Source organism: Clarias gariepinus, chromosome 11 (genome assembly GCF_024256425.1).
Source record: "Clarias gariepinus isolate MV-2021 ecotype Netherlands chromosome 11, CGAR_prim_01v2, whole genome shotgun sequence".
NCBI classification, from domain to species: Eukaryota; Metazoa; Chordata; class Actinopteri; order Siluriformes; family Clariidae; genus Clarias; species Clarias gariepinus.
In genome coordinates this window covers 21153815-21180256 of record NC_071110.1, presented here as the reverse complement: position 1 = coordinate 21180256, position 26442 = coordinate 21153815, and the positions used below count along the sequence as shown (strand labels likewise).

General features: G+C 39.1%; 1 protein-coding gene across 1 annotated transcript; it reads right to left on the bottom strand.

The window, feature by feature from the left end:
• Nucleotides 1-1151: 1151 nt before the first annotated feature.
• On the bottom strand, nucleotides 1152-25942 carry ypel2b (yippee-like 2b). The gene is made up of 5 exons (XM_053506653.1): nucleotides 25802-25942; nucleotides 4798-5029; nucleotides 4514-4557; nucleotides 4306-4414; nucleotides 1152-3223 (listed from the first exon to the last, which is right to left on the bottom strand). Exons 2-5 carry the CDS (start codon nucleotides 4912-4914, stop codon nucleotides 3134-3136), a joined length of 360 nt encoding a protein of 119 aa, XP_053362628.1. The 5' UTR covers nucleotides 4915-5029; nucleotides 25802-25942; the 3' UTR covers nucleotides 1152-3133.
• Nucleotides 25943-26442: the final 500 nt, after the last annotated feature.

Sequence of the window (26442 nt, the reverse complement as noted above, 5' to 3'; positions counted from 1 at the left end):
AGAAAGCACACTATGAAATTCAAAGTCATAAATAACAAACCGTACATGTTTATTTACAGTCTGAAAACACGCCGACCAACCTAAATAGTGGTGCCTTTCATTAACATACATGTCAATGTACATGTTAAATATATTAATATCTGTCATTTACAAAAAAAGAAATAATGCAGAGACAAAAGCTGGCACTTTAGCTACTTTTAACCTCAACCCTGATCTTTATCTGTGCACACAAAGACTGTCACATGCAGCATTACAGCATTATTGGTCATGACTTTCATGATCTAGCAACAAATTTTGGTCATCTGGTGTCACAAAGCTGCAAATGTTGGAGCTTTATGGTAATCATTGGAGAGTTCATGATTAATAGAGTTGAACAGAATGCATGCTGGAAATACACAACAATGACAGGAATATATGTGATACTGTATGGAATTTTATGATATAGTTCAACAACATATTTAACTAGTGGTTACATCTTGGCCAGCTCCACCCAAATGTTCACCCAATGTATATAAGGAGTGAGTGAGTGAGTGAGTGCTTAGATACTTCTCAAAATGCTTCAAGCTGTCACCCGAGAGCTGCATAAAATAACTAAGATACAGACTCATGTCATTTTGTGATCTGCCTTTGTTGGAAGAGGAAATAAAATAATTTGCATTTAATTTCCACATCCTTAGATTTTAATTAGCGATGCACCGATTTATCAGCTGTAAACGGGTACTGCCTGATATTCACCTGGCACTGCCCTAACAACAACAAAACCTGAATCTAGTGATGAATATTTATCTGTTTCGTCGCATCAGTTTTGCGCTGGCTAAATGTTGGGTTGGTTACCTGCAGTCTGGCGCAAACAACAGTATGTAAAACCAACTGCAGCATCATGAAAGGTCTCACAGGTGGAGCTCCGGTATCTTCCATAACAGTGTCAGCGAGGGCACGACTGCGCAATATGCCATTCGTAAGACATTTTTCTGTGACGTAGCTAGAGAAGGTTCTACAGGCAAGAATTGTATTTTTTGTCTAATGGCTTTTACATTCACATTTGATTACATTTACGTATTTTATGATTTACAAAAAGGTTTTTGTTTGGCTATGTAAGTACTGTACCAGAGGTGGAAGTAAGTACTTTTACTTCGTTTTACTTTTTACTGTACTTAAGTACATGTTTATGGTATCTGTGCTTTACTTGCGTATCTTTATTAGCGGATACTTTTTTTTTTACTCCACTAATTCCTACGATAAATATATAAACTTTCTACTTCACTACATTTCTGCATGGCATCGTGTTAAACAACCACAGTGGTGTGTATTACTTGAAGAAGTAATATCGCCACCTGCTGGTTATTATGCAAAATTGCATGATTTGCCTTCCCTCTGTGAAATGCTCAATCATGTAGCAGGTGTTTGAATGCCGAAGTGGAGACAGTTGCAGACGACGATGAAAACAGCACATCCATACTCAGAAAGCAGAGCGAGAGAGGCTATTGTACACTAATACAAGCTCATTACTTTCAATACTTAAGTAAATTTGATGGTAAATACTTTTGAAATTTTACTCAAGTATAATTAGAATTGGAGGGCATCCTATTTTTCATAGAGTATCTTTACTTTCACTCAAGTACATGATTAGTGTATTTTGCCCACCTCTGTGAAGTACTGACAGTTCTTCTCATTGAGTAGGTCAGTAAGAGGCTAAAGAGGCTTTCAGTCATTTTTGACAATCTGTCTTGTGAAAGAAGGTTATATTACAGGCTGTTTCATGAATTTAAATGATAAAATTTGTGCTCACTAAAATATAGTGTGATGAAAGGCTCAAACTTTAAAACCAGGTGTATATATATATAATAAAGAAGGTGTTCTTTGTTTCCCCTGGCACAAAATAGGTAATAAGTTACAACAACATACAAGTATCAGCCGAATAGTTATTTTAAATATCACAACCGGTGCATCCCTAATTTATTTTATTTTACTAAATGCATTTGCATTCACTGCATATTGGTACCATGAGACCAATGAAAATGGTTAGTCATTTTTGGGAATGCCTATGCCACGCTGCGAGAGTTAATGCTGGTCATTGCAATTTCCAGAGCTCTTCGTGTCACTACAGCCCACTTACTGTTTAATTAACTACTTATAGATGGACAGCTTCTTTGGTTGATGTGGAGGCACCGCCAAGGTGTCACAATTAACTGACTTTAATCTGTGGAGTTATTATGCAGTTATAAAATGCTTGTTAGAAGGAGGCAGTATTGTACTCTCACATCATGTGAGAAAGCTCTGAAAACCTCGTCCTCATGCCCAGCAGTACTTATTAAAATATAATCACACACATAAGCAGGACTAGCACAGGCGGCTAATGGATAACGCTGAATACAGATTTTTTTCCATCCAAATACAACACCATGTGTCCAGTTATGTACACTGGTTAACATTCAGCTTTGTATGTCAGGGCAAAGAAGAAGAAGGGCCTGAGCCAGATAAGATGTTAGTATCTTATAAACAGTGAGACGGGGAGGGCTCAATAGAAAGCGCTGCTTCCCTATATGATTAGTTTTACCCCTCATATGGGCCTCTTTCATTGGCTGTCTCCATCAGAGGCCCATTCAGGGACTCGTCATTGTTGGCCAAAGCTGGCAGCACCCAAACTCAGCTGGATTTGGGATAATCACCGTAGCACTCTCCTATATAAACTCTTCACCTCTGTGATACCACGGCCCTGCCGAGTTTGGTGCAGAACCCAGATGCATGCAAACACATTGGGTTGTCTTGGGCTCGGATAGGTGGGACATGCAATTAACTAGCTCAGTGTATATATCTTGGTGAGTGTACATGTCTACACACCTGTTGTTGGATGTATTCACATGTTCATTCATTCAGCTGGGATGTCCACACACATGCACACACATACACACACGTACACTCTTCCTAGGCTTGCCTCTCCTCTGTGCCTTATTCAGAACTGCTGACTCTTCACCGGCAACCCTGGAGTGTTTGTGTGTGTGTGTGAGTGTGTGGGAGAAATGTTAAATCGAATACAAGAGAGAAGGCGACATGAAACCAGCGTCACTTGTTTACCCGCACAGCCAGCATCTGAACTGGCTTCATCCATACTCCATTAAGGCTCTCTCAGCCCTTAGTCCCAGCCATTGTCCTTTATCATGTGGGCCAGCTCGATGATAAACTTACCCTCCTTGTACTTCTGGCTGCTCTCAAAGGCGTGCTCCTGTACAGAAGTGGACAGAAAGAGAACAGAGTAAAGACTGGAGTACAAAACCTCCTAGACATCTGGGTATGTGTAAATGTTTTTTTGTGTGTTTATACACACACACACACCCTTGCCACAAAGTGGTAGACAGACAATTGTATATTTTATACAATTGTCTGTCTACCACTTTGTGGCAAGGGTGTGTGTGGTATGCAAAGTCTTTGCATGCTTTGGTATTACAGTTTCACTTTACTGCATAAGAGGCCCGAACATGTCTCAGCATTACAGAAATTGAGCTCCATGAAGACATGGTTTATCAAATTTGAATTGGAAGAACACGAGTGGCCTGAAAACATCCCTGACCTTAATCCCACTCAAGGGCTTTGGAATAAACTGGGACATTGATTGCACCCCAGGCCTCCTTATTCCAGCATCAGCACCTGACTTGACCTCAATAATGCACTTGTGGCTGAAAGGGCACACAAATCCCTACAGTCACAGTCAAAAATCTAGTTTAAAACTTCCTATAGAAGTAAACGTTCTCATAGGAGCAAAGGGCAGGAATGGATCTGGAAAGGGATTTTCACAAACCACACTTTGGTGTTATATTGAGGTAGACGATTTTTGGTCATAATATCTGCAACAACATTGCTGACTATTTAATTGATCATTTATTCCCTGTATTTCCCTAAATGTGTGTGTGTGTGTGCATACTCTGAAGACAGATAATAACCTATTTGACAAGCCTAAACAGAAACTCAGATCCACCAACGGATGTAAAAATATCAGCAAGTGGTGCAGCTGCTAAGCGAAAATGGACACCAAGTGAAGAGTGCGAGCCCCTTAGGGATCAACTTTAAGTGTAGACTTCCAATCTTTGCATAGCATAGCAGTAGGTCATAAGCTATTTTGGGATCCCTGATCAGCTGATGCATGTCCATGACTGCAGTAAATACGCTCCTGTGCCTTATGAGACTTATGAACAGACCAGAATACAAATACAGGAATGGGTCAGATATTTATGACCACAGATACTGTAAGTGTGTTGCCTGGAGAGTATTTAGTGGTGTAAACAAGGCTGTATATGTCATTACACTCACATATTTCCATCCCAGCGTGGTTTTGCAGTTCTCACAGTAGATGTCTGCTACTGCGTGTAAGCCGGTGAGGAGCACTCGCTCTTCTGCTGGACCACAACCTACATTCACCCTATTGAGAGACAAATAAATATATGCACTGAACAATAAGCATATAAGAGCGTATGACCAAGGATAAACCCTTCAATCATATATTATCATATATACTTACACAGAGTTGAAAAGATAAGCTCTGCCTTGACTTCCTTGAAAGGACTTAAAGAAAAACAATAAAACAGCCTATAAGAGTCTCACAACAAATTGTTCTATCATACCATATTCTGTCACTGGTTAGTGTTAAAATGTGAACATCAAGCTCTGCAACAACTGCACATCTGACCACAAGCTGTTCCATCTTCTGCTCTAAACAACGTAGTCTTGCCTGCTATCACAGTTTGCCATGCATTCTTTCCTCTTTTTCCTAACCGAGAACTCCATACAGGAAGTTATGATCACCTTGGAGATGAGCTCGTCATGGTTGGCGAGGTGTGCACGGCAGTGGATGCAGCTGTAGGTCCGGTGGCATGTAGGGAGGTAAGCCTGGAAGGTTTTGGAGCGCGTCATGGTGAGCATAGGCGGGCTTGGTGCGCGGTGCACGAAGGGGCTGCCGGCCCAAGACGGCTCACACGGAAAACAGCGCAACACACACGTGAGGGCCGTGGTGGTGCGTGGGGTGGGGCACACACACCTGTGGAGGAGAGCATATGCTTTGTTTTAAACAAACCACTCTTCTTACAAAGCATGCACACCAAGTGAATCTAAATTACTGCAGCTACGTGCAGATGACAGGGTTTCTACTATGAATCATCAGACCCAACCTGACTTGCGGGACCAGTTAATGATGTCTGATGGTATAACAGAGTGGGTAATGTTTTCTTTGCACATACTGGGGTTCCTTAAATCTTCTAAATAAAGCAATAATTTTATTCTCTATTTATTTTAATGCCACAGCGTATCTGACTATCGTGGCTGACTTTTTCCTCCCCTTCATAGTCACGATTTACCCTTCTTATATGCGCTAACTCATATACTCAGCATATGCCACGTGGCAAGAAAAAAATAGTCTCAAAAAGTCACCAGCTCTGAATCAGAGAGCAGATTTGTGATGCAATCATGTTAACATGGACCAGAATCTCAAAGGAATGCTTTCAATTGTTCCGCAAGATGATTTTTAATAAATTTTGACTTAGAAAACAACCAAGTCTTGGTATACGAGTATCATGTATCACATATGCGTTTCTTGTTTTGGCGCCGAGTGTCACGTGGTCACAACTAAGTCAAAGTTTTTTCTCTCTCTTGCGCTGCGGAATTGTGGGTAATCGTCTCCCCTGCTGGGTCTTAGTGCTCGTCTCTTACTGGTATAATCAACATCCGTGCACACGTGTACTGTTTACTATAACACTGTGACCACGTGTGTGTGTGTGTAAAACATATTTTATTTTGTGTTTGAGATCGAGTGTCATTAGAAAGATTTCTTGGTTATTTTTCCGTTGTGTGCGCAACGTGTGTGTGTAAAAAGTTGTTGTTGGTCTTTACGGCTGCTCCCTGCAAAGGGTCGCCACAGCGGAATACCCAGTCCGCACTACAATTTGCCCCAGGTTTTACACCAGATGCCCTTCCTGATGCAACCCTCCCATTTTATCCGGGCTTGGGACCAGCACTGCATCCAGTGGCTGGTGTTTGGGGTGTGTAAAAAGTAGAGGAAGGGTAACTGTGTAAGATGAGAAGGGGGAGAGGGGGAGAGGGGCTCCTTACTTTAGCTTCACACACACGCACACACACACGCACGCACACATACACAGCGCCAGCATGCACAAATGGAAACACTTAGCTGTCGGATTTATTTTTATGTATTTATTTTTTGGGCTATGGAACGAATAATATAAGTTTCCATTTTGTCTTTTCGGAAAAAATTCGATTTGGTTTACAAGTGTTTTGGAATACGAGCCCGCTTCCGGAATGAATTATGCTCGTAATCCAAGGTTCCACTGTACATACAGTATCAAAAATGTTCTGTAGCAAAGGAGGTCCTGTCCATAAAGGTAAAGTGTCCGAGTGTACAGTAATAAGACTGTAACAATATGTTTTGAGAAGCAGCTACAATGAGCTGTGGTTAACAACTATGTCATCCTGTGGAAACAGAGAGAGCTTTCTGATCAGCTAATGGAAACGTGCAGCAGAGATAAAAGCATCTGAGCAGTAAATACATGTAAATAGAGTCAGGACTAGAAGTATTTGGACACTGACAATTTTTTAAATACTGACTCTGTAAATCACCATAATGGTTTTAAAACAAGCAATCACAATGTGACTGAATTGTAGACTTTCAGATTGAATTTAATAAAAGGTTTAACAATAATATTGTATTAACAGTTTAGGAATTAAAGCCTTCGTGATGGTCCTTCATTTTGCAGCACATGCATGAGTAATTAGACAAGCATTAATTTGTGACAATTTAAGGAGATAAATAGCCTGCAGCTGATTCCATGTGTTGAATTTCTATTACTGTACGTAGCTGTTCAAGGGAACACAACATGCAATCCAAAGAAGTTCAAATGCATCATTAGGCTAAAAAATGAATAAACAACAACAGATATTTAGGAGAGACAGCAAAAACTTGAAATCAACAATTTGGCACATTTAAAAAAAGAAGGAATGCACTGCTGGGCTCAGCAAAAGAAAAACCTTTACAACATCTAGCCAGTTGGCTTAGTGGTAGGTTTCCTGCTTGCCATATGTGGAAGGCCCGGGTTGGATTCTCACCTATTGGCCAATCCCCAGCCACTGGATCCAGTGCCGGTGCCAAGCCCGGATAAAATGGGAATACTGCATCAGGAAGGGCATCAGGCGTAAAACCTCTACCAAGTTGATGTGCGGTCCACTGTGGCAACCCCTCGACGGGATCAGCTAAAAGACTAACAACATTGCTAGTCTAAAGTCTAAAATCAAGAGAAACCCTCAAGAATGTATACAGATGTTTTAACCACTGGCAACAATAAAAAACATACCAATAAAGATAAAACACCTGCCCAGGTTTGAAAACAGATGAACCAATATATTGGACAGATGAAACCAATATTATCTTGTGTTAGTATAACAGGAGGATAAGAGGATGGAGAAGGAAAGGAAGCACTTATGAACCAAAGCATACCACATCATCTGTCAAACCTGGTGGAAGTGGATCAATGGTGTTTGGGTTTTTGATGATGCGACTAGGAGTAGAAATGATGGTTAATGACCCAAAAACATACTGCACAAGCAACCTAAGAGCAGGGAAAATGCTAGGAAGTTAAAGGGCCAAGTAAACCACATGACCTCAATCCTTTGAGCTTTTCACTTACTGAAGACAAAACTGGAAGCAGGAAGGCCCAGAAACGAGCAGCACCTGAATCCAGATGTAAAGAGCTGGCAAGGCTGGAAACTTAGAATTTACTAATGTCTATGGGTTTCAGACTTCAGACGTCATTGACTGCAAAGGATTTGTGCAATCCTTTGCATTTGTGTAAATATATTTCTTTTTTTATGATTATTTTAGTTTGTCCCTTTAATTTTGAGACGATGAAAAGGGGCAGACTCTGTTATAAAATGTCTGTAATTCCTAAAAAGTTAATGCAATACCTTTGTTAAACCCTTTAAATTAAACCTGAAAGTGTACCGTTTCTGTGGTGTAAAGAAGCACAACTATAAAAAACTTGTGTCACTGTCCAAATACATATGTACCCAACAGTATATGTTACTGTAAATATAAATGTAAAACTGAGCTCTTTGTAGTAGGGGAGCACATTGGTGCTAGGATCAATGCTTCTTTGGGCTCTGAGTGGAAAAGCAACTCTTGTGTTCTCTCTATTGTTAAGAAGGAAAGGCGTGGGCATAGAGAGTCCACTGAGAGCTTGCGTACATGCACTTGCACACACACAGTAGTCTCCCACATGCAACTGCACAAAATGATGCATTCACAAACAAACCTACTGGCACATGTGCGAGCTGCATTATCCCCTACTGTATATTACATTATCTGTGGACTTAGCTGGTCTAGAGCCGTACGTACACTTTGCTCAGGAGAGGCAGTGTTTTATTACAGGTTATACAACAGTCAGTTCCAACAAAGTGATCTGATTGGAAAAAAAAGCAATGTGTAAGGCGAGCTACAAAGATAAGTAACTTCTAAGACAGGTCTAAATCCCAAATTCCTCTTTAACTCTTGATTTAAAGGCAATACTTGGCATGTGGGACAAGTGGACTGCACACCTTACATAATGTAGCGCGCTAGCTCTCCTTTTAATGCTTGATATTCAACCCCAGAACTTGGAATTTAACAGAGCTGATATTCTAAAACTAAATAAATGGAAATATGAAAAAAAAACTTAAGAGATTTACAGAACTGTCCACCACCTCCAAGGTTTATTTTCCTCACCTTCTGGCCACATACAGTAGTACCCAAGAAAAACTATTTTAAATCCTATTGATTACACTAACTGTCAGTCTCCAGCTCCACCAGTCATGGTTGGTTAGTTCCACCAGGTGGAAAAAGGATACGTAAACTAATTAATCATAATCTGTTGATGATAAATGGTGATGGTGGATCTGTTGTATAAAATCAATATCACACTCGCGGTTGTGGTGTTATGCTTGATATCATCATGGCTGTGCTGATATTGCTTAATTATCACTTAAATATTAGCTCTCGATATGCTCTCAGGCAGACAGACGGAAAAATCCGTTTTGTTGTTGCTGTTGTTGGTATAATAAGCACACCACATAATTGCTAGGAGAAAGGTACAGTAATAGCATCGTGTGGTTACAGAGAAAATGACAAGCCTTTTAGTACAAATTAATTTTAAATGGGAGAAAATTCATACTGATTTCATAATGTTTCTGGGGCCAAGGAAAATTAAATACTGTCCCCAGAGGTCCCTAGCCAACACAAACATCCGCTAGTGTGGAACCGAGGAATGAGATTAAACGGGAAATGTGGTGTGGTTAATGACGAGGGGCAGATTATTAAATCCTCTGCAATCAATCTACTCAAATTCACTCTCAACTCGAACGAGGTGAAAAAGTACAACTGCTACAATCTGACTCTGATCTGGCTTTTAGTGATCACAGCAGTATGAAGCAATGACATGTCATGATTTCACTTTTGGACGATTAGACAGTTTCATATCTTATTTCAGATACAGAGCTTTGTTTTTGTTTTTTATTAAAAAAAACCTTCAGCAAGTGATTTCACAACACTAATGCACATGAAGAGAGAAAAAAAGGGGGCATATACAATACCACCCTTCATTTCCGTCATACAGCTACCCCCCATTTCTGCAACAGGTTGCAAAGTGCCTAAAAATAATTTAAAAATTATTTATTATTATGCTTGTTTTTGTAACAACCTCATTTCTTATCTTGTCTGTTCCAACCACCCAGGGTTCTGTGTGACCAGTATAATCACCAGCCTGATCATCATCTGCACCCGTTTCTCACTGGTACACGCCTTAAGTTAGATGGTTTGTATGCTTGAATGATTCATAGGTCACTGTGTGCCTTAAAAAACAACAACATTTCTCTGAACCCTGCCTGGTACAGCGACTGGACTAAAAATGAATGCCAAAAACTTGCCAAAAATGTGAGCCAAAAAGGTCCTTCAGAAAGCCTGGAGAACTACTCCTCAAGACTACATTAAAAACACAAGAAAGTCTGTCACTTTAAAAGCAAGATATGAAGAAATGAGGGTTGGCTCAAGACTTTTGCATAAACACACACCTTTGGTATGTCCTGACCACTGCAGATTGGGAACATCCCACAAGATCTGGAGTTGCTCTGACCCAGTCATCTACCCATCATAATTTAGTCGTGTTAAAGTCGCTTGAATCCTGACAGTTGGCTATTTTTATGCTTCCAACACAGCAACACTTCAAAATCACTTTCAGGTATTATTGTAGGTGTTTTTCATTTCACCCATCAGTGGTCATAGTAATATGCATATTTATAAAATACTAGTGGACAACACTACAGTGTCAATTACCACGGAAAGAGAAACGAGTCTGGATCTTATTTTGGGTTCCATGTGCTCAGTGACTCTCGAAGATCCTGAATCTGCAGTGACATTAGAATATGGCCAAAATCTGTCACTGAACCATCCGGCATGTGCCTCCTCAGTTCCTTCTCTCACTTGTGATCTCAATTTCCAGTTTCAATTCCTAGTTATAAATAGACTCTGCTGTTGAAAGGGTTTGGGTCAAAAAAAAAAAAGTCAGTGCAAATTAATTCAACATTTTTTACTTCATCCTATAATTAAATATTGTTGAAGCTTGTTGGCTTGTTGTAAAATTTGTACAAAAAGAATTTCTATATTCTCAAATTGTGGTCACAATTAGGGGTTTTTCAGTGGCTAGTTTTGATGCAGATTTAAACTGAGTATGGAGGCCAGTAGGTAATGTAGTACCGCTGATGCTGACCCACCAAATTACGGAAGAATATAACAAAAAAATGAAAATACCATGGATGATTATTTCTGCTGCACTAATCCTCAGCAGACCTGATAATCATAAATATGACAAAAAAAGCACGGGAAGAGCATGCAAACATGGCGGAGTGCGAAACACTCAGCTATTTGTAAAACATTTTAATAAATTCTTCAAGAGTGCTTCTTAATGAATCTTTAAATCTGAAGACAATTCATTTGCAATTTAATAATCTTAATATTATCTTTGTAGTTTAGTAAAGGTTCATCAGTATATAATTCATTTTAATACATTTAAACCTCATAAAGCAGAGACAACTGGCCCTTTACAGGAACTTCAATGTTGTTGTAGCATCTCAGAACAACTGCTGATAATGTGCCCCTTTACTCCAATCTCCCCCAGACACACACACACACAAAACAAAATTTAGTTTTATTCACAAGTGACAGTCTTCCCTGAAATACACCTCAGTGTAAGTGGCTGATGCGGTGGTGCTGGGTGGTGCAGTCTGCCTTGTATACACTCCTCCTGAGCACAACAACCTTCCTTATGTAACCAGAGCTGCTAGAAAGAACAACGGCAAGTTCCACCCATCATTGCAAAGCAAGTGAGGCAAGCCCTAAAGCCTCGAAAAGCCCTTCGTCTAATAATCATTAAACTCGGGGACTAGAGGACACAAGATGCCATATATTTAATAGCTATTGTCTGGCTTCAGAGCAGAGCAACAAAACATATTAACAAAACAAATAAACAGATGGGAATTTCTCTTAAAAAAAAAAGACTAAGTAAAAACAGATTAAATGCTAGCAAAGAGCAGCTTCAGCTGATTCATACCTAGCTTCTGGATTATATATTTTTTTCACTGGAATGACAGTGAAAAGAGCCTCTCATACAGAGCTTATTCGGAGGATGACATATTGCTCACAAGTCTAATGTGTATTAACTGTTAACACAATTTGCTGGTACAGGCATTGTGCCCTCATGCCGACGGCAACACCGCCATGCTGATATTCAGTACAACAGTTCACCATCATCATTTATTATCAACAGATAATGATTTGGTTATTTATTTAACCATTATTTTGCCCTGTCAGCATATACAGTATTCCTCTGACTGGTGGAACTAAATATCCACTACAGTTACATATAATTAAGTTATAAGTTAGATATAATTAACAAGGGTGAAAGTTAAATTCTTACTCCTACTATGTAGCCAAAAGGTGAGGAAAAATAAACCCTGGAGGTGGTGGACAGTCCTGGGAAGACTTACTTTATATTTTCACTTATTCCACTTTAGAGTATCAGCTAACTTCCAGGGTTCCAGGGTCAAATCCCAAACACCCTTAAATGGAGGGGGGTACAATCCCTTGTTCTGCACACTGAGTAGTGCCCTTGGCCAGGGCTTAGAGAGGGATTTGTGTTACATGAACAAAACAACATGGATGGTTCAAAATCAATCCAGAACCTCTTATACTTAGACCAAGTGTTGTTTAAGGGTACGTTTTCAGATGTGTTTTCTTGCTGAAAGTACTTCCATGACTGTTTTTGAGGTCTCCTTTCAATGCTACGGGCCATACTGACCTACTTTTGCATATGCTGCGACCGACAATTAGTACTTGTGATGTGGTGAAATACATATAGTTTAAATATCAGATTACTCAGACAGGACTAATTGTTGTATAATTCTGCATATGACAGGTTCTGCAAGTTTAACCTTAATAAGTTTGGCACCGTTTAAATGCTGTTTTGGGTTGTGTTGTGATGACCAAATAATAATAAACTTACCTGCCTGTCTTGTGAAAATGTTTCACTTGTACAAATAACCATTACAATATTATTATTATTATTATTATTATTATTATTAATAATAATAATAATAATAATAATAAATTAGATCCAGATTCTAAAAGGTATTACACAGGAATATCACAGGAATTTACAAAAACAAGATGAGATGCATCACAAAGTATAAATGCTACATAATATATTCAACCTGTAATAACCATTTGGAGAATATTTCATTTTACACAGCAGTATATACTGTATATATTGTATAATGAAGTCCAAAAATGTTAAATCTCCCAGCAGAAAGCTTAATGTTTTATGATACTGTCATATTATTGTAATTATGCTGCAACATCATCTAAGCAACATACAGATAATGTTTTTAAAAGCTAAAATTACTTTGACAAATTTATTTTGAAATAAGGCTAAATGACTGACGCTCACACAATGTTGCTATTGCAACATTAAAACAGCAGAATCTTAACATTTACTATTAGTGTTTATTCTGTGTTATGTCCATTCGAGCAACTCTGACAGCATACAGTATACATTAGTGGTCCTTTACATTTTTAACAGAGTTCTGACCTGACCAGGAGAACAGGACATACAGTAGAGGTTGTGACATCGTCCTGTATACGGTCTGCTTCTGCTTCTCTATATAATCCCCTGCTACATTAATGCACACCAATCCCAGTGTCTGGACACAATCAAAATAGAAAGTGTTCTCAGTATCAGCCATGATTGGACTGCCTGCTTTAAGTCTAAAACACTGGCCTCCCAGGAACTCCTTTAAATGACCCAAACATGTGGAAATGGCTGGACTATACAGGGGATGTGGCAATAACTCCCAGCCAAGTTTACCAGCCAAGTTTCTGTAATGTGTTGTATAATGATTGCATGTGCAGTTCCCACAGACAGATGCGTGTCTTCCGCAGGTTAGCAACAAGATGTCTAGTGATTTTCAAGAATCAGAGGTTCCAGTTAACAGATGTTCACGAGAACGACTGCAGTGGGGTCCTAACCTCCTTGGCCAGAATCGTCATTTACGGTCTTTAAAACGTTTGCATTAGTCAAATGTTTTACTGTGTGCCAAGAGTCTTATCACCGTACTGTGCTTGAAGGTCTTCTGTAAATGTCAATATGTTTTACACATTTATTCATAAGCCATTTCATCACAAGTTCTTGTTTGATGTGTCTTGTATATTAAGACCAGCATTGGGTGTAACGTGTTACAAAGTAACACGTTAGATCCCAGGGTTCCCAGCGGTTTCTACAAAGTAACTTGGATTACTTTTTTGATGTAACGAGAAATGTAACGCGTTAGATCCGCCATTTAAGTACCAGTTATTTAGTTCTTTTTAAAAACTAATCACAGCCCAAAACTCTCGGTGATTCATGATGAACCGTACTTATGGCCACCGCGCAAAACCGTGTAGGTGAGATAGGGGTATTAATAGTTACCAGATAATGGGCCAACTTCACTGAGTGATGATGGTAGAATAATTACTGTATACAGTGCATCTGGAAAGTATTTACAGCGCATCACTTTTTTCGCATTTTCTTATATCACAGCCTTATTCTAAAATAAATGAATCAATTAATCAATTCTAGAATAAGGCTGTGACATACTGTAACAAAATGTGGAAAAAGTGATGCGCTGTGAATACTTTCCGGATGCACTGTAAAGGTCTTGACTAAAACAACATGCATAAGGAATCACAAAAGTTTAGATTTTCTGCAATGGAAAAGTGCTCCTACTAGTTACTTTTAATCAAAAAGTAACGCTGTAATGTAACCAATCACCAGATGCCAATCTTCTCAAAATTCTAGCTCGCTTCTTTAGTTGCTACAGGAACTTCTGCCTGTAAATGATATAAAGCCCATGGACAGTAGGCTGTGATCATTTGTTGATTGCCTGGTAATTTGTATAACGGTTGAGCTGTTGTTATGTAAATAGCATTGCTATTTTCTGTATGATCCTTGCTACATGTTGTCCCAATCAGTTGATTTGTTCGGTGGTTCTGGTACTCCTATATTTTTCCTGTGCCCTGACCCCGGCCTGTCCTGTTGACCACATTATTGATTACCTTTTGAATCTGGAAGTTAAGTGCTTTTTGTTCATGCTCTTTGGATTGTAGAATGAATCTTTAATATACTTTTTGAAAATGGATAAGCAAGTGAAACTTCCTCAGTATCCTTTCTAAATCCTGCACAAAGTCTTCTCATTAAATGCATATAAATACAGTTTTATTCAGCTTTCTGCACGCTCTGAATTCAGTTCAGCTGATGGGGGACAATCTGGAAAGGTGCACCCAACAAGAGGGCGGCACCTGCAATGATTTATTTCCTTCCAGAATTTCTCTCCAATTTCTTATATTGATGTTGCGCGAGTTGGACTGTTGCAAAAACCTTCTATAGCATATCCCAAAATTCTCAATTCTTATACCTAGTAGCCACTAGGTGTAAAGTGTGCATGACTTTATTCACCTCTCTTCAAACCCTTATGCACCCATCACTCTGGAACCGGGTAAATCTGGATGACATGGCCTTTTTCCGATGCTCCATTGTCTATTCTTCATGCTCCCTACCAAACTGAAGCCTTTTTTTAAATTAGCTTCACTGATAAGTGATTTCTACTGTTGTATTTTTACCATTTAATTTCACTAAGCATTTAAATTATCTCCCATAATGCACATTCAGGATGTTTTCTGAACACACTTCTTCCTCAAAGATGAATTACCACTATCCTTCCAAGTAATAATAATGCATTTTACACTCCTTAAAACCCAGTTTTAGTAGTTTCAGTATCTCCTTAGTTGTTCTTTGGTTGTGGTGATGTCAGACATGTGGTTCATAAGCACAGTATTAGTTTTTATTGTTATGTTAATGACATACAGTTACATCTCAGCAAAACCAGATGAGAAAAAAACAGCTTAATAAAGTTTAGCAATGTATAAAGGACATAAGGACGTTAATTAACTTCCTTCTGCTTAATCCTGGCAGGACAGAATTTTTAGTCATTTAGTCATTGTCACCTAACGATGCAGAAAATTTAGTTCATGCTTTTATCACCTCTATGTTGGACTATTGTAACGCCTTACTGTCTGGTTGCTAAACTATGTGCATAAACAAGCTTCAGTTAATCCAGAACGCAGCAGCAGGAGTCCTTACTAGAACCAGAAGATAGAAGAACATCTCCCCTATCTAAATACATTTTAAGATACTACTTTTAAAGCATATACATATAAAAAGCATTTAAAAGGCCTTACGTATAAAGCATTAAATGGCCTCGCGCCGCAGTTTCTGACCTAAGCTAGTAAACTGCTAGTGTCTTACAATCAGCCACAACTACTTCGATCCAAAGAAAACTACTGCTGGGGGCAAAGCCTATTCTTACAAAACCCCCAAAATCTATTTATTTAGCCAAGCATTTTTGTAAAATGATTTGCCTTAGGTAAAGAGCAGATCTGACTAGAGTATTATGGTAACTGGTATGTTTAGATGCTGTCTTCCCCACTCTCATTGATTACTCAGGTTTGTTGATGGTCTCAGGGAGCCCTCATGTCTGTGTTTCCTTCTGACTCTCCCTTTTACTTAAGCTGTCATAGTTAATCCTGCCGGAGTTCCTGCTTGCGCTCTACGCTATATATACATTCACCTTATACATGACAGTGACCAGACCTAACTGTTATCTCTCCTTCGCTTCTGCTCTCCCTTCTTTTCTTTCTTTCCCTCTCCCTCTCTCTCTGTAGAGCTACACATACTCGTCCTGAGCTGCCAATGATCCAGACTCCCTTTGACCACTGGACTTGTCTGACTTGTCCTGGTGCCCAGCTTCTGGTTGTAGGGCTCGTCGCAGGAGCACCCCATGTGGTCTGTTTGGGATGCGTGTGGTGACTGGGGATGGTTCCTCTTTGCCACGAAGATGGTCCTGGCTTTGGCTGACAACTGTTCTCGAAGGATTTCTAAATGCAGTCGCACTATAGTTCAGGACTGAAATTTTCTACAGTCTACCTAAGCCTCCAAAAACTGTCCACCATATTAACTTAAAGACAGCAACTTTAATATTGAACTTCCAGTTGCCCCACATATAAAGTAGGACTGCAGGTCAATCCCTGCTATCTCTTATCATCCAAATGAAGATGGGTTCCCTGTTGAGTTCAGTTCCTTTCGAGGTTTCTTCCTATTGAGATCTCAGGGAGTTTCTCTTTGCCAATGCCCTCGACTTGCTCATTAGGGACTATTAAATCATTTTGATTAGCATCATATATGCTTCCATAATTTCTTTTGATTATGTACAGCTGCTTTGCGACAAAGCATTAAAAAATAAAAGCACCATACAAATAAAACTGAATTGAATATGGTTTTAGTTGCAGGCCACTAGGTTACTTGAACTACTATTTTGTACTATTTGGAAGATAATACAATAGAATCTATTTCTATTTAGCAGTTGATTATATAGTGGAATGTTAATTATGTTTGTGTGGTGTCGAATTCCCAACCAAACGTTTGCCATAAAAAAATAAAAAAAATTCATAAAAAAAAGAAAAAAAAAAAAAAAGAAATCAAATAAGGGCGTAAAATTTGAAATAAGAGAAAAAATATACAAACATAAAACATTTAGCCGTAGGATTTTTTTTTATATTTCGTGTAAATAATAAGCAATGTTCAATCACAAGCAGAACAATGTGTAAAGTCCCAGAGGTGTGCAACTTGTAAGCCATGTGCAACCTAATGAGTAGTTTTACAAAAAAAAAGTACTTTAGATTGTGTGTGTGTTCTGATTTGAGAACCTGTATAGCCTGCAGGAAAAAGGTTCTCCTTGTTCTCTCTGTGTTGACCTTCAGGGAGCAGTAGCGCTCTCCTGGCCGCAACAGAGAGAAGGGTCCATTGTTGGGGTGGCTGAGGTCTTTCACAAACTTCCTAGCCTTGGTCCAGCACCACTTTCTGTAGATTGAGTGCAGGTCAGCAAGCCTGGTACAGATGATGCGCTTAGCTGATCACACCACCCTATTTAGAGCTGGTCATGGTGCTGTTCCCAAACCAGGTTAAGATGTTCCCCTGTCAGAATGCTCTCTATGGTGCAGGAGTAAAAGTTCCTAAGAAGTCTAAAGTCTCTCGAGCGCCTGAGGTGGCAAAGATGCTGGCACACCTTTTTCATCACAGTGTTGAGGACAGAATGATAGTTCCAGCATGATGTGAACACCGAGGTATCTAAAGCTGTCTACTCTCTCCACTGGGCTTTCATTGATGATGATGTCCGGTAGTTCCTCACCTGCTTTGTACAGAAGTCTACTATCAACTCATTTGTCTTGCTGAAGTTCAGTAGGAGGTTCCTCTGGCACCAGTTCTCCAGATTTTTGATCTCGTTCAGGTAGGCCTTCTCATTGTTATCAGGGATCAGGCCCACCACAATGGTGTTGTCAGCAAACTTGATGATGGTGGTAATGTAGGTAGCAGTAGTCGTCCGCCGGTGCCACCCAACATCATTTGACAAATGTACTGTCAACTTGACAATGCCAAACACCATTGGATGAGAGTGCTGCCACTCACTGCTTGATTTGAGAAGGAGAGAGATGCACACCACGACTCAACCACAACACATCCTGGTGTGTATATATAAGTTTTTTAAAATTTAAAATGTTTGTCTGAAATATATTCGCTTGACTGACCAAGACAGATTGCTGAATAGAGATGATTTAACAGCAGTGCTCACCACCACATAAATAGTAAAAGAATAAGGGTTACTTTACGTTTTTATGAACAAATGTACAAAAATCTTTTCCCAAAAATACTAAATTATTTTTAGGCTCTTGTGGCAGTGCCATATTTAACTTAATACCACCCGTATTAGGGCACAGGGCATTGCTCAAGATTTTGAAAATCATGTTTGTTGTTTTTTAAGCATTTATATATTGCTAATTAAATCTGATTTGCCATGGTCTCCACTGACTGGTTATTGATCTGTGTATGCTATTGATCCATCTGTGTGCTATTGATCCATCTGTGTATGGACCTGTGTCCCCATCCACTTAGAAAATCCTAGAAACGCCCCTCACTCCGAACACAACCCTTGGGGGCTCAAGTCCTGAGGGTAAGGGAGACTGAGACAAGCCTACCCATCTGTACTGCCTTTCTTCTGGTTAAATTGGCCACCACATTCACCTGACTTGACACCTTGTGATTTTTTTTCTGTGTGATGTGAAAGGACTCGTCTTTATCCCCCCTCTTCCTACAAGCCTAGAGTAATTTCAGCAGAAAATTATTGAATTGCTGGAAAACGTAACGCAAGATTTTCTCTCTAATTTAGTTGTATCCAATTCCTCCTCGTCACTAGGGGGCTCCCACATCAAGCTACTACTACCATTCAGTCAAGAGGGCCAAAGACTATCACGTGTTTCTTCCGGACCTTGTGACGCCAGCCAACCACATCTTTTTTAACTGCTCGCTCACGCACTGTTGTGGGCGGCGTAACACACTTGGAGGACAGCACTACCTGCTCCTTCCGCTTGCGTGAGCTTACAGACGCCCCTGATTGGCTGTAGAGCTGTGAATAATGTGGGAGTACCTCTCATCCCTCCCTTCTGAGAGAGCTCGGCCAATCAGCTCCCTCTAGACCTCCGGTTGCGAGAGGTCAAGCCATCACCCGGGAATAGAATTTGCGATCTCTGGTTGATAGGGCGAGCTTTTTACCATGTGCCACTCGGAGGCCCATATTCAACATTTGTGAAGTTTTCTGAAACCGCTTATAAAATCTATATCTGTTTAAATATGTTGTTGAATTTTTGATTAATAAATCTTTTCTTTTTTTAACATAAAGCCTATTTAATTTCTCATTTGCCTAGAACAAGTAGTTACTCTCATCCTGCGTCATTAGTGATTTAAATGAATTGTCCAATAAATTGTTCACGATTAAATGAATTGACCTGTCACATCTAATCAGTTATTTAGTGGCACTTTGGGTGATTTGGGTTATATTTAAGTTATATGTCATTTGGCAGATGCCCTTACCCAGAACGACTTATATTTTACCTGTTTTTACAACTGAGCAGTTGAGAGTTAAGTGCCTTACTTAAGGGCCCAAAAGTGGCAATTTGGTGATGCGAACCTGGGACCTTCCAATAAGTAGTCTAATGCCTTAACCACTGAGCTAACCCTGACCTAGATGAGGTTATGGATATATTCAGATTTCTGAATCAATAAGTTCCATTTTGGTATTCAGTTCATTACTGTAATGTCGGGTTGATGAGATTTGGCCAGTGGGAGTTTGTTTGTGTAAAGTAGTAAAAAAGAGGGATCCATCAGCCTAATTCTGACACAAGGATTTCCCTGCTACCGTAAAAATAAATTTATCAGCAGCTCGGTTTATAGCAAAAAGTGCATGCATGCTAACATAACTAGAGTAAACAACTTGTATAGTGTTCATTAAAGTGGTTTTAAGTTTTCAAAATTTTATTTTAAGGAGCAGGAAGATAAGATACATTTCACCTAGTGCACTCTACTATCCATAATGCAAACCTAACCTGTGGAACTTGATACCTGACAGATCACATTTGACTACAAAAGGCATTATGCCAGTGTGACAAAATTATGACAAAAATTGACAAAATTCTTATAACCCATCCTTAATTAATCTTTTATGATCCCCCCCCCCCGATTTTCTTCCTGATTTAGTCGTGTCCAATTCCTCCCCGTCACTAGGGGGCTCCCACATTAGGCTGCTACTACCACTCAGTCGGGAGGGCCGAAGACTATTAGAAGTTTACTCCAAACCATGTGATGCCAGCTGACCGCCTCTTTTCGAACTGCTCGCTCACGCACCATTGGGGGCGGCGTAACACACTCGGAGCACAACGCCATCCAACTCAGACGCCCTGATTGGCTGTGGAGCCGTGATTAATGTGGGAGCACGAAGTACCTCTCATCCCTCCGGTCTGAGAGAGCTCTGCCAATCAGCTCTGCCTAGACCACCAGCTGTGAGAGGTTACAGCATTACCTAGGAAACGAACTCTCCGGATAATACGGGACCACCGAGCACTTTACCACTGCGCCACTCTGAGGCCCCCTTTCATGATTTTTATGCTAACTGTCAAAGAAACCTGTAATTATGTAACATGTGTAGCAATAGCATTTTATTCTTTATAACAAGGGAAGTAAACTGTCTTCCCTTGGATTGTGAAGTGTGTAATTTAAGACTGACCCAATCAAAAAGGCATCCTTAAAAAACACTAGTGTAAGTTTTTTTTAAAACAATTCTACTCCATGTATGAAATTGCCAAGCAATTCCATACCAAGGTGTCCAATATTTTTTTTTTGCCAATTAGGTCAAATACTAGTGTCATCTCCAACACTTATAAAGACAACTGTGTGATGCTGACCTTTAAAAAAAAAGCCATATTTGTCATTAGCAAATAAAAAAAGGCTTAAACTGAAAATTAAAGGAAAACATTATTCTGGAGTCCTGGAGGAGTATTTAATGACTTTTTTTCAAGCATCAGAGTCAGTGGTACAGGGCTGTGCTGTTGAGACTGAAGTACAAGGAACAATTAACTGGAAGGTTTCCCACTCTATGATGTTGTCAGTGCTTGACTGGTGCGAATTTCCTCACGCAGCATAAGAAAAAGCTGAAGCATGCAGCGGTGGCCAAATATTTTGAGAATGACACAAATATTAATGTTAACGAGGTCTGTTGCTTCGGTGTTTTTAGATCTTTTTGTGAAATGTTACTATGGTATACAGAAGTATAATTACAAGCATTTTATAGTGTCTAAGGCTTTTTTTGTTGGCATGAAACAGGATTGATGATAGCACTGTAGCATGAGTTCTAACATTTTAAGTCTGGAAGCAAAGAATCCACCTCTCTCCAGGAAATTTTAGGGACAGACTAATATTCTGCAAAAGATACAGAGATTGGACTGCTGGGGACTGGGGTAAAGTCATTTTCTTAAATGAATCCCCTTTCCGGTTGTTTGGGGCATCCAGAAAAAACAAATTAAGAATTGCCTATTGTGCCCGCCCTATTGTGGGTCCATGGCCTGGCAACTCCCCAGACCTTAATCCCATTAAGAACTTAATCTAAGTCAATCCTCAAGAGGTGGGTGGACAAACAAAAACCCAACAAAAAGTAACCAAAAAACACCAAGCACTGATCATGCAGAAATGAGCTGCCATCAGTCAGGATGAGGTCCAGAAGATTATTAGACCTTATAACTTATTAGGGTCCATATAACAAATATTGACTCTTTGCATAAACATTTAGGCATTTGGCAGACGCTCTTATCCAGAGCGACTTACAAAAAGTGCTTTAATGTTTACATCATTGGATATATACTTACACTATACTATACTATACTATACTATACTATACTATACAATAGTAATATATACTATACCATACAATACTAAACTTGTAATTGTCAATAAAAGCCTTTGACACTTGTGAAATAGTTATATTTCAGTATGCCATAGTAACATCTGACAAAAAGATCTAAAAACATTGAAACAGCAGTCTTAAATTAGGCTTAAATCTACCAAAAACTTTAAAATTACTGTTTGTCATGTTCCAAACCTTTGGCCATGGCTGTAAGTCTTGGGTATGCAAAAACAATTTGGTGTAGAAACAGAAAAACAGATTACGGTCTGTAAAAATGCATTGGCTGGCACCTCAGGATCTAAACCCTACTGAGTTTCACTGTTAGCTAAAAAAAATGCACAAGGAATTGCATAACTTTCTCCTCAAATAGGTTTAAAGAGAAGAAGAAAAAATATATTCAAAGCTGTAACTGATGCAATGAAACAACTCTATGCAGTGCTATATTAAATTAAAATAATTTAACAGTCAGGACATTATCAATGCACTCAATACAATATGCTTGCTTACTCTAATGACACTTACTCTAACGCTCTAATATTAGTGATTCCTAACTTTAAACAATGTCCAGCTTTAAAATTAGTTGGAACAACTGAGAAATAAATATGACTATAAACTGAATTGTAAGAAGTGGTTACAGAAGAGTTTCTCATACTGTTTGTAACTAAGCACTGCTCGAACTTTAAAATAAATCCAAATATGGAAATATTACTGATATTATTTAAATGTGTACTTTAATATTTTGACGATTTCTTAAAGCCATAGAGCATTGATATTTCTGGAACTTTCCACTGTCGGAAAACCTTAGGTTGAAGTTAACATTATTTATAGCAGGAATGCAGCTGTGACCCGATTTTTCTCCTGGTCAGTTATGCTTGTATTAAGTTGAGTGCTAACATTGTGCTTTTGTTGCTGTTAATTTATGTGATGTTTCAAAACAACACAAGAGTATGTTGTTATAGTTCAGATCTTCTTAAACCTTTAACTTCATTAATAAAATTTCGGTAAAACCTCAACTTTAAATTTGCAAGGTAAGCCATGTTGTGTTTGTTTATTTTTTATTTTTTGGTGTTCACATTAAGAAACAACTAAAACCGTATTACATCATCATCACCACCCTGAACAGTTGATATGAGGCAGGGTGGGATCCATGCCTTCATGTGTATGCCAAATTCTGACCCTACCATCAGAATGTAGCAACAGAAATTGAGACTTATTGGAACAGCCATGTTTATCCAATCTTCTATTATCCAATTACTGTATGGTGAGCCCATAACCTCAATTTCCTGCTCGCAGCTGACAGGAGTGGCACCCAGTGTAGTATTCTGCTGCCATAGCCCATCTGCAACAAGGTTCTACATGCGTGTTCAGAGATGATCTTTGGCATACCTCAGTAATAAGATTTTGAGTTACTGTTGCCTTTCTATCAGCTTGACATGCAAAGTCACTTAATTCACCTTTCTTCTTCATTCTGATACTTGGTTTAAACTTCAGCAGATCATCTTAACCATGTCTACATGCCTAAATGTACTGAGTTGCTGCCAAGTGACTGGCTGATTAGATATTTTGGTTAATGATCAGTTACACAGGCGGACCTAATAAATTGGCCGGTGAGGGTATATTAATCACTTTATACAACAGTTAGTTCCCACTGACTAATCTGATTGGACAAAAGGCCTTACATGAGTGGTGATAATAGAAGGTAAGAGCATTGTATTCCCCTGTCGGTTGCAGCATGGATGAAAGTATGTCTTTACTGTCTGCAGTACTTGAAAGTCATTCTTAATTGCATCTGTATTGTTTTATTTATGCCTTAGGTCTACAAAGCTAACTAGCTTCTATCACAAGGCTGAATTAGAAATCCCTGTCTGACTCTTAGAAAAGAGCACTACTTGGTGTGTGGAATGAGGGGTTGTTCTCACTACATAGCACAGTAGATTTTATTTAACACTATTTGGAATTTAACCCTAAAACCCGTAGGTGGAAACAGGTGGAAACAAAGAGAAACGTATGAGATTTACAGGACTGAACACCACTCCATGGTTTACTTTCGCTTACCTTTTAGCTACAGTACATAGTACCAGTAAGAATTAAAAACTACTTTCATCCCTGTTAATTACAATAATCGTTTTTATGTTCTCTGTGTGTACTTGGCGCCAAAACAACAAACGGAAAAGCACAAACAGAAGTGTTTGGATATCTGCAAATTGAGTGGATATCTGGATTGAGTGAAAAGTGAAAGTTTCTTTAAAAAAAAATCATTACTGGTGACAAGACATGGATTTATCACTATGAGCCTGGGAGTCAAGGGCAGAGTATGGAAAAGAAACAAGTTCAATCATCAAGAAAAAAAAGGCAACCATAAGCTAGATAGAATATTTATGCTTTTTTTAATGGGAATACAAAAGCTTGTTGACAGACGGACATTGAAGTGCATTGAAAAGCAAGATTATGCCGAAAAAAAAAAAAAATTCTCTTTTTTCTAAAAGTTAATTAAAACTAATTCTACTGCAAATGTGTGGATAATTTCTTACTGGTTAAATAAATATATCATAATCTTTTCATAATAAACAATCTTGTGGAAATGAATGAAAACGTTGTTTGCTTTTGGCATTTTTTGCTTCGGTCATGCCTATGACTGCATCACAGCCGCACTAATAATCAGCACAACAGCACTTCCTCTTGAGTAACACTGCTTAAATATATAGGTGTTTGATATAGCAGCACACTAATTAATACTGATCTTTTTTCATATCTTCAATTAAAGGCCTACTTGTCTTTAAGATATTGATGTTTGGATTTAACTAGAGCTATGCCAAATAAACCAAACAGTATATTTTGTTAGTCAATTAATTTAATCAGTGAGGCAGTTTTCAATTTAGAATCGATTCACACTTTTTAATTATTTAAGTAAAGTTACAAATGTTATAACTAATCTAAACTGATAGCTTTTGCAGAAAATACAAACCGCTTTACAACTTTTGCAACATTAACAGTACAGTACTTTTGAGTTTAGAGTCGCTTGAAATTATCGCCACATCCTAGACTGGAAGAACAGAAGAACAGCAATAGTTCTGCACTGTGTTAAAATAAAAACATTAAAAACAATAAAAAAAAAAAACAAGACACACAGCATTTCAATGTTTCTTACATACTTTCAGTAGTTCTTGATACTTAATACAAATAGTAATATTGCTGTTTAGACAAATCAGACAAGACGTTATTGGAGCGACAGTCTACCTGTGGTTTAATCAGAAACGAGGAACGAATACAATAGGGTTGAAACATTCTGTATGGTAGAAATCTCCAGTCCAGACAAAATATAGTCTCTCTCTCTCTCTCACACACACACACACATGCAGCACTCCATCCCTGGGTGTATGTTGCAGTGTTGCACCCTGCTCTATAAACTTACAGTGTTTGACTGCTCTGTGTATGTGTGTGTGTCTTCCTAAATCATCAGTGCAGAAACAACAGAGGGATGAGACTGACCCTGTGTGTGTGTGTGTGTGTGTGTGTGTGGGGGGGGGGGGGGGTGTATACTGAAATGACGCAGTAGAATAACGACTTTATTTTCACTTAAGAACAAATGACACGGTATATAAGCGTTACTGAAAGGCGAACAGTCCGTATAACACGCGTATTACATTGTGTCCCCTAAAATAATCACCGCTGCGAAATGATTAGTCAAAACGCGGACACACCTGCATTCAGGTAGCTCCATAACACAAACTGATCAACAAGCGAGCAAGTCTGCAGTTCTGTGGATAGAGCCTGCGTGATTTGTATAATATTCCTGCATAAAGTTTCACACCCAAATCATACGGATACACGACGCGTAAAATGTTACCTTTGAAAAGTAGAAATGAACCCTAAAAGGCACCGTGTCCTTTACTGTACAGGAAAGCCAGGCTGGGTCTTGGAGTAGCCGTGTGTTTGAGCGTGTGTCAGTGTATTAGCGCGTGCTCTGCAGTGTTGCCTCCGTCCTGGTGCGGACGTGTTTTGGGGTGTTTCATGTAATTGAGCAGAAATCATCCTGCGCGTCTCCTACACAGACTGACAACTGTATCCACCTATCAGAAACAGGGACAGCCTAGCAACACTGCGCTGATTGGTCAACGAGAGGCAAAAATAAAAACTAACGCGCATCACTGGCCTGGCTCATGAAGCGTTATCTGGAGGAAGTTTAATCATGTTCTGCATTTTCTATTTCAAGACGACGGATCACTGTCGTCCTGGCAACCTATGCACGCATAATTTGTTCCTGACTCCTCCTAAGTCTTTTCATGCACATCGTATAACTTTTCGCAGCTTGGCCACGAATGCTCTCCTTCCTGCGCGTGCATGCATGGGCAAAAGTGTGACGTTTTTATTGCGTCAAGTATGTCAAAATATGACGCGGGAACACGTGACCATCCTCAAGCAAAACCACCCACGCGCGCGGAGAAACACTTTAACCCAAAGGCAAAAAACAAAACAACAAAAAAAAAG

Excerpts from the sequence above, each read along its gene's own strand:
- ypel2b (XM_053506653.1), bottom strand. The coding sequence starts at position 4,914 with ATGCTCACCATGACGCGCTCCAAAACCTTCCAGGCTTACCTCCCTACA. Across the intron at positions 4,558-4,797 it reads ATGACGAGCTCATCTCCAAG|TCCTTTCAAGGAAGTCAAGG; the intron begins GTGATCATAACT and ends TTTTTCTTTAAG. Across the intron at positions 3,224-4,305 it reads CCACGCTGGGATGGAAATAT|GAGCACGCCTTTGAGAGCAG; the intron begins GTGAGTGTAATG and ends ACTTCTGTACAG.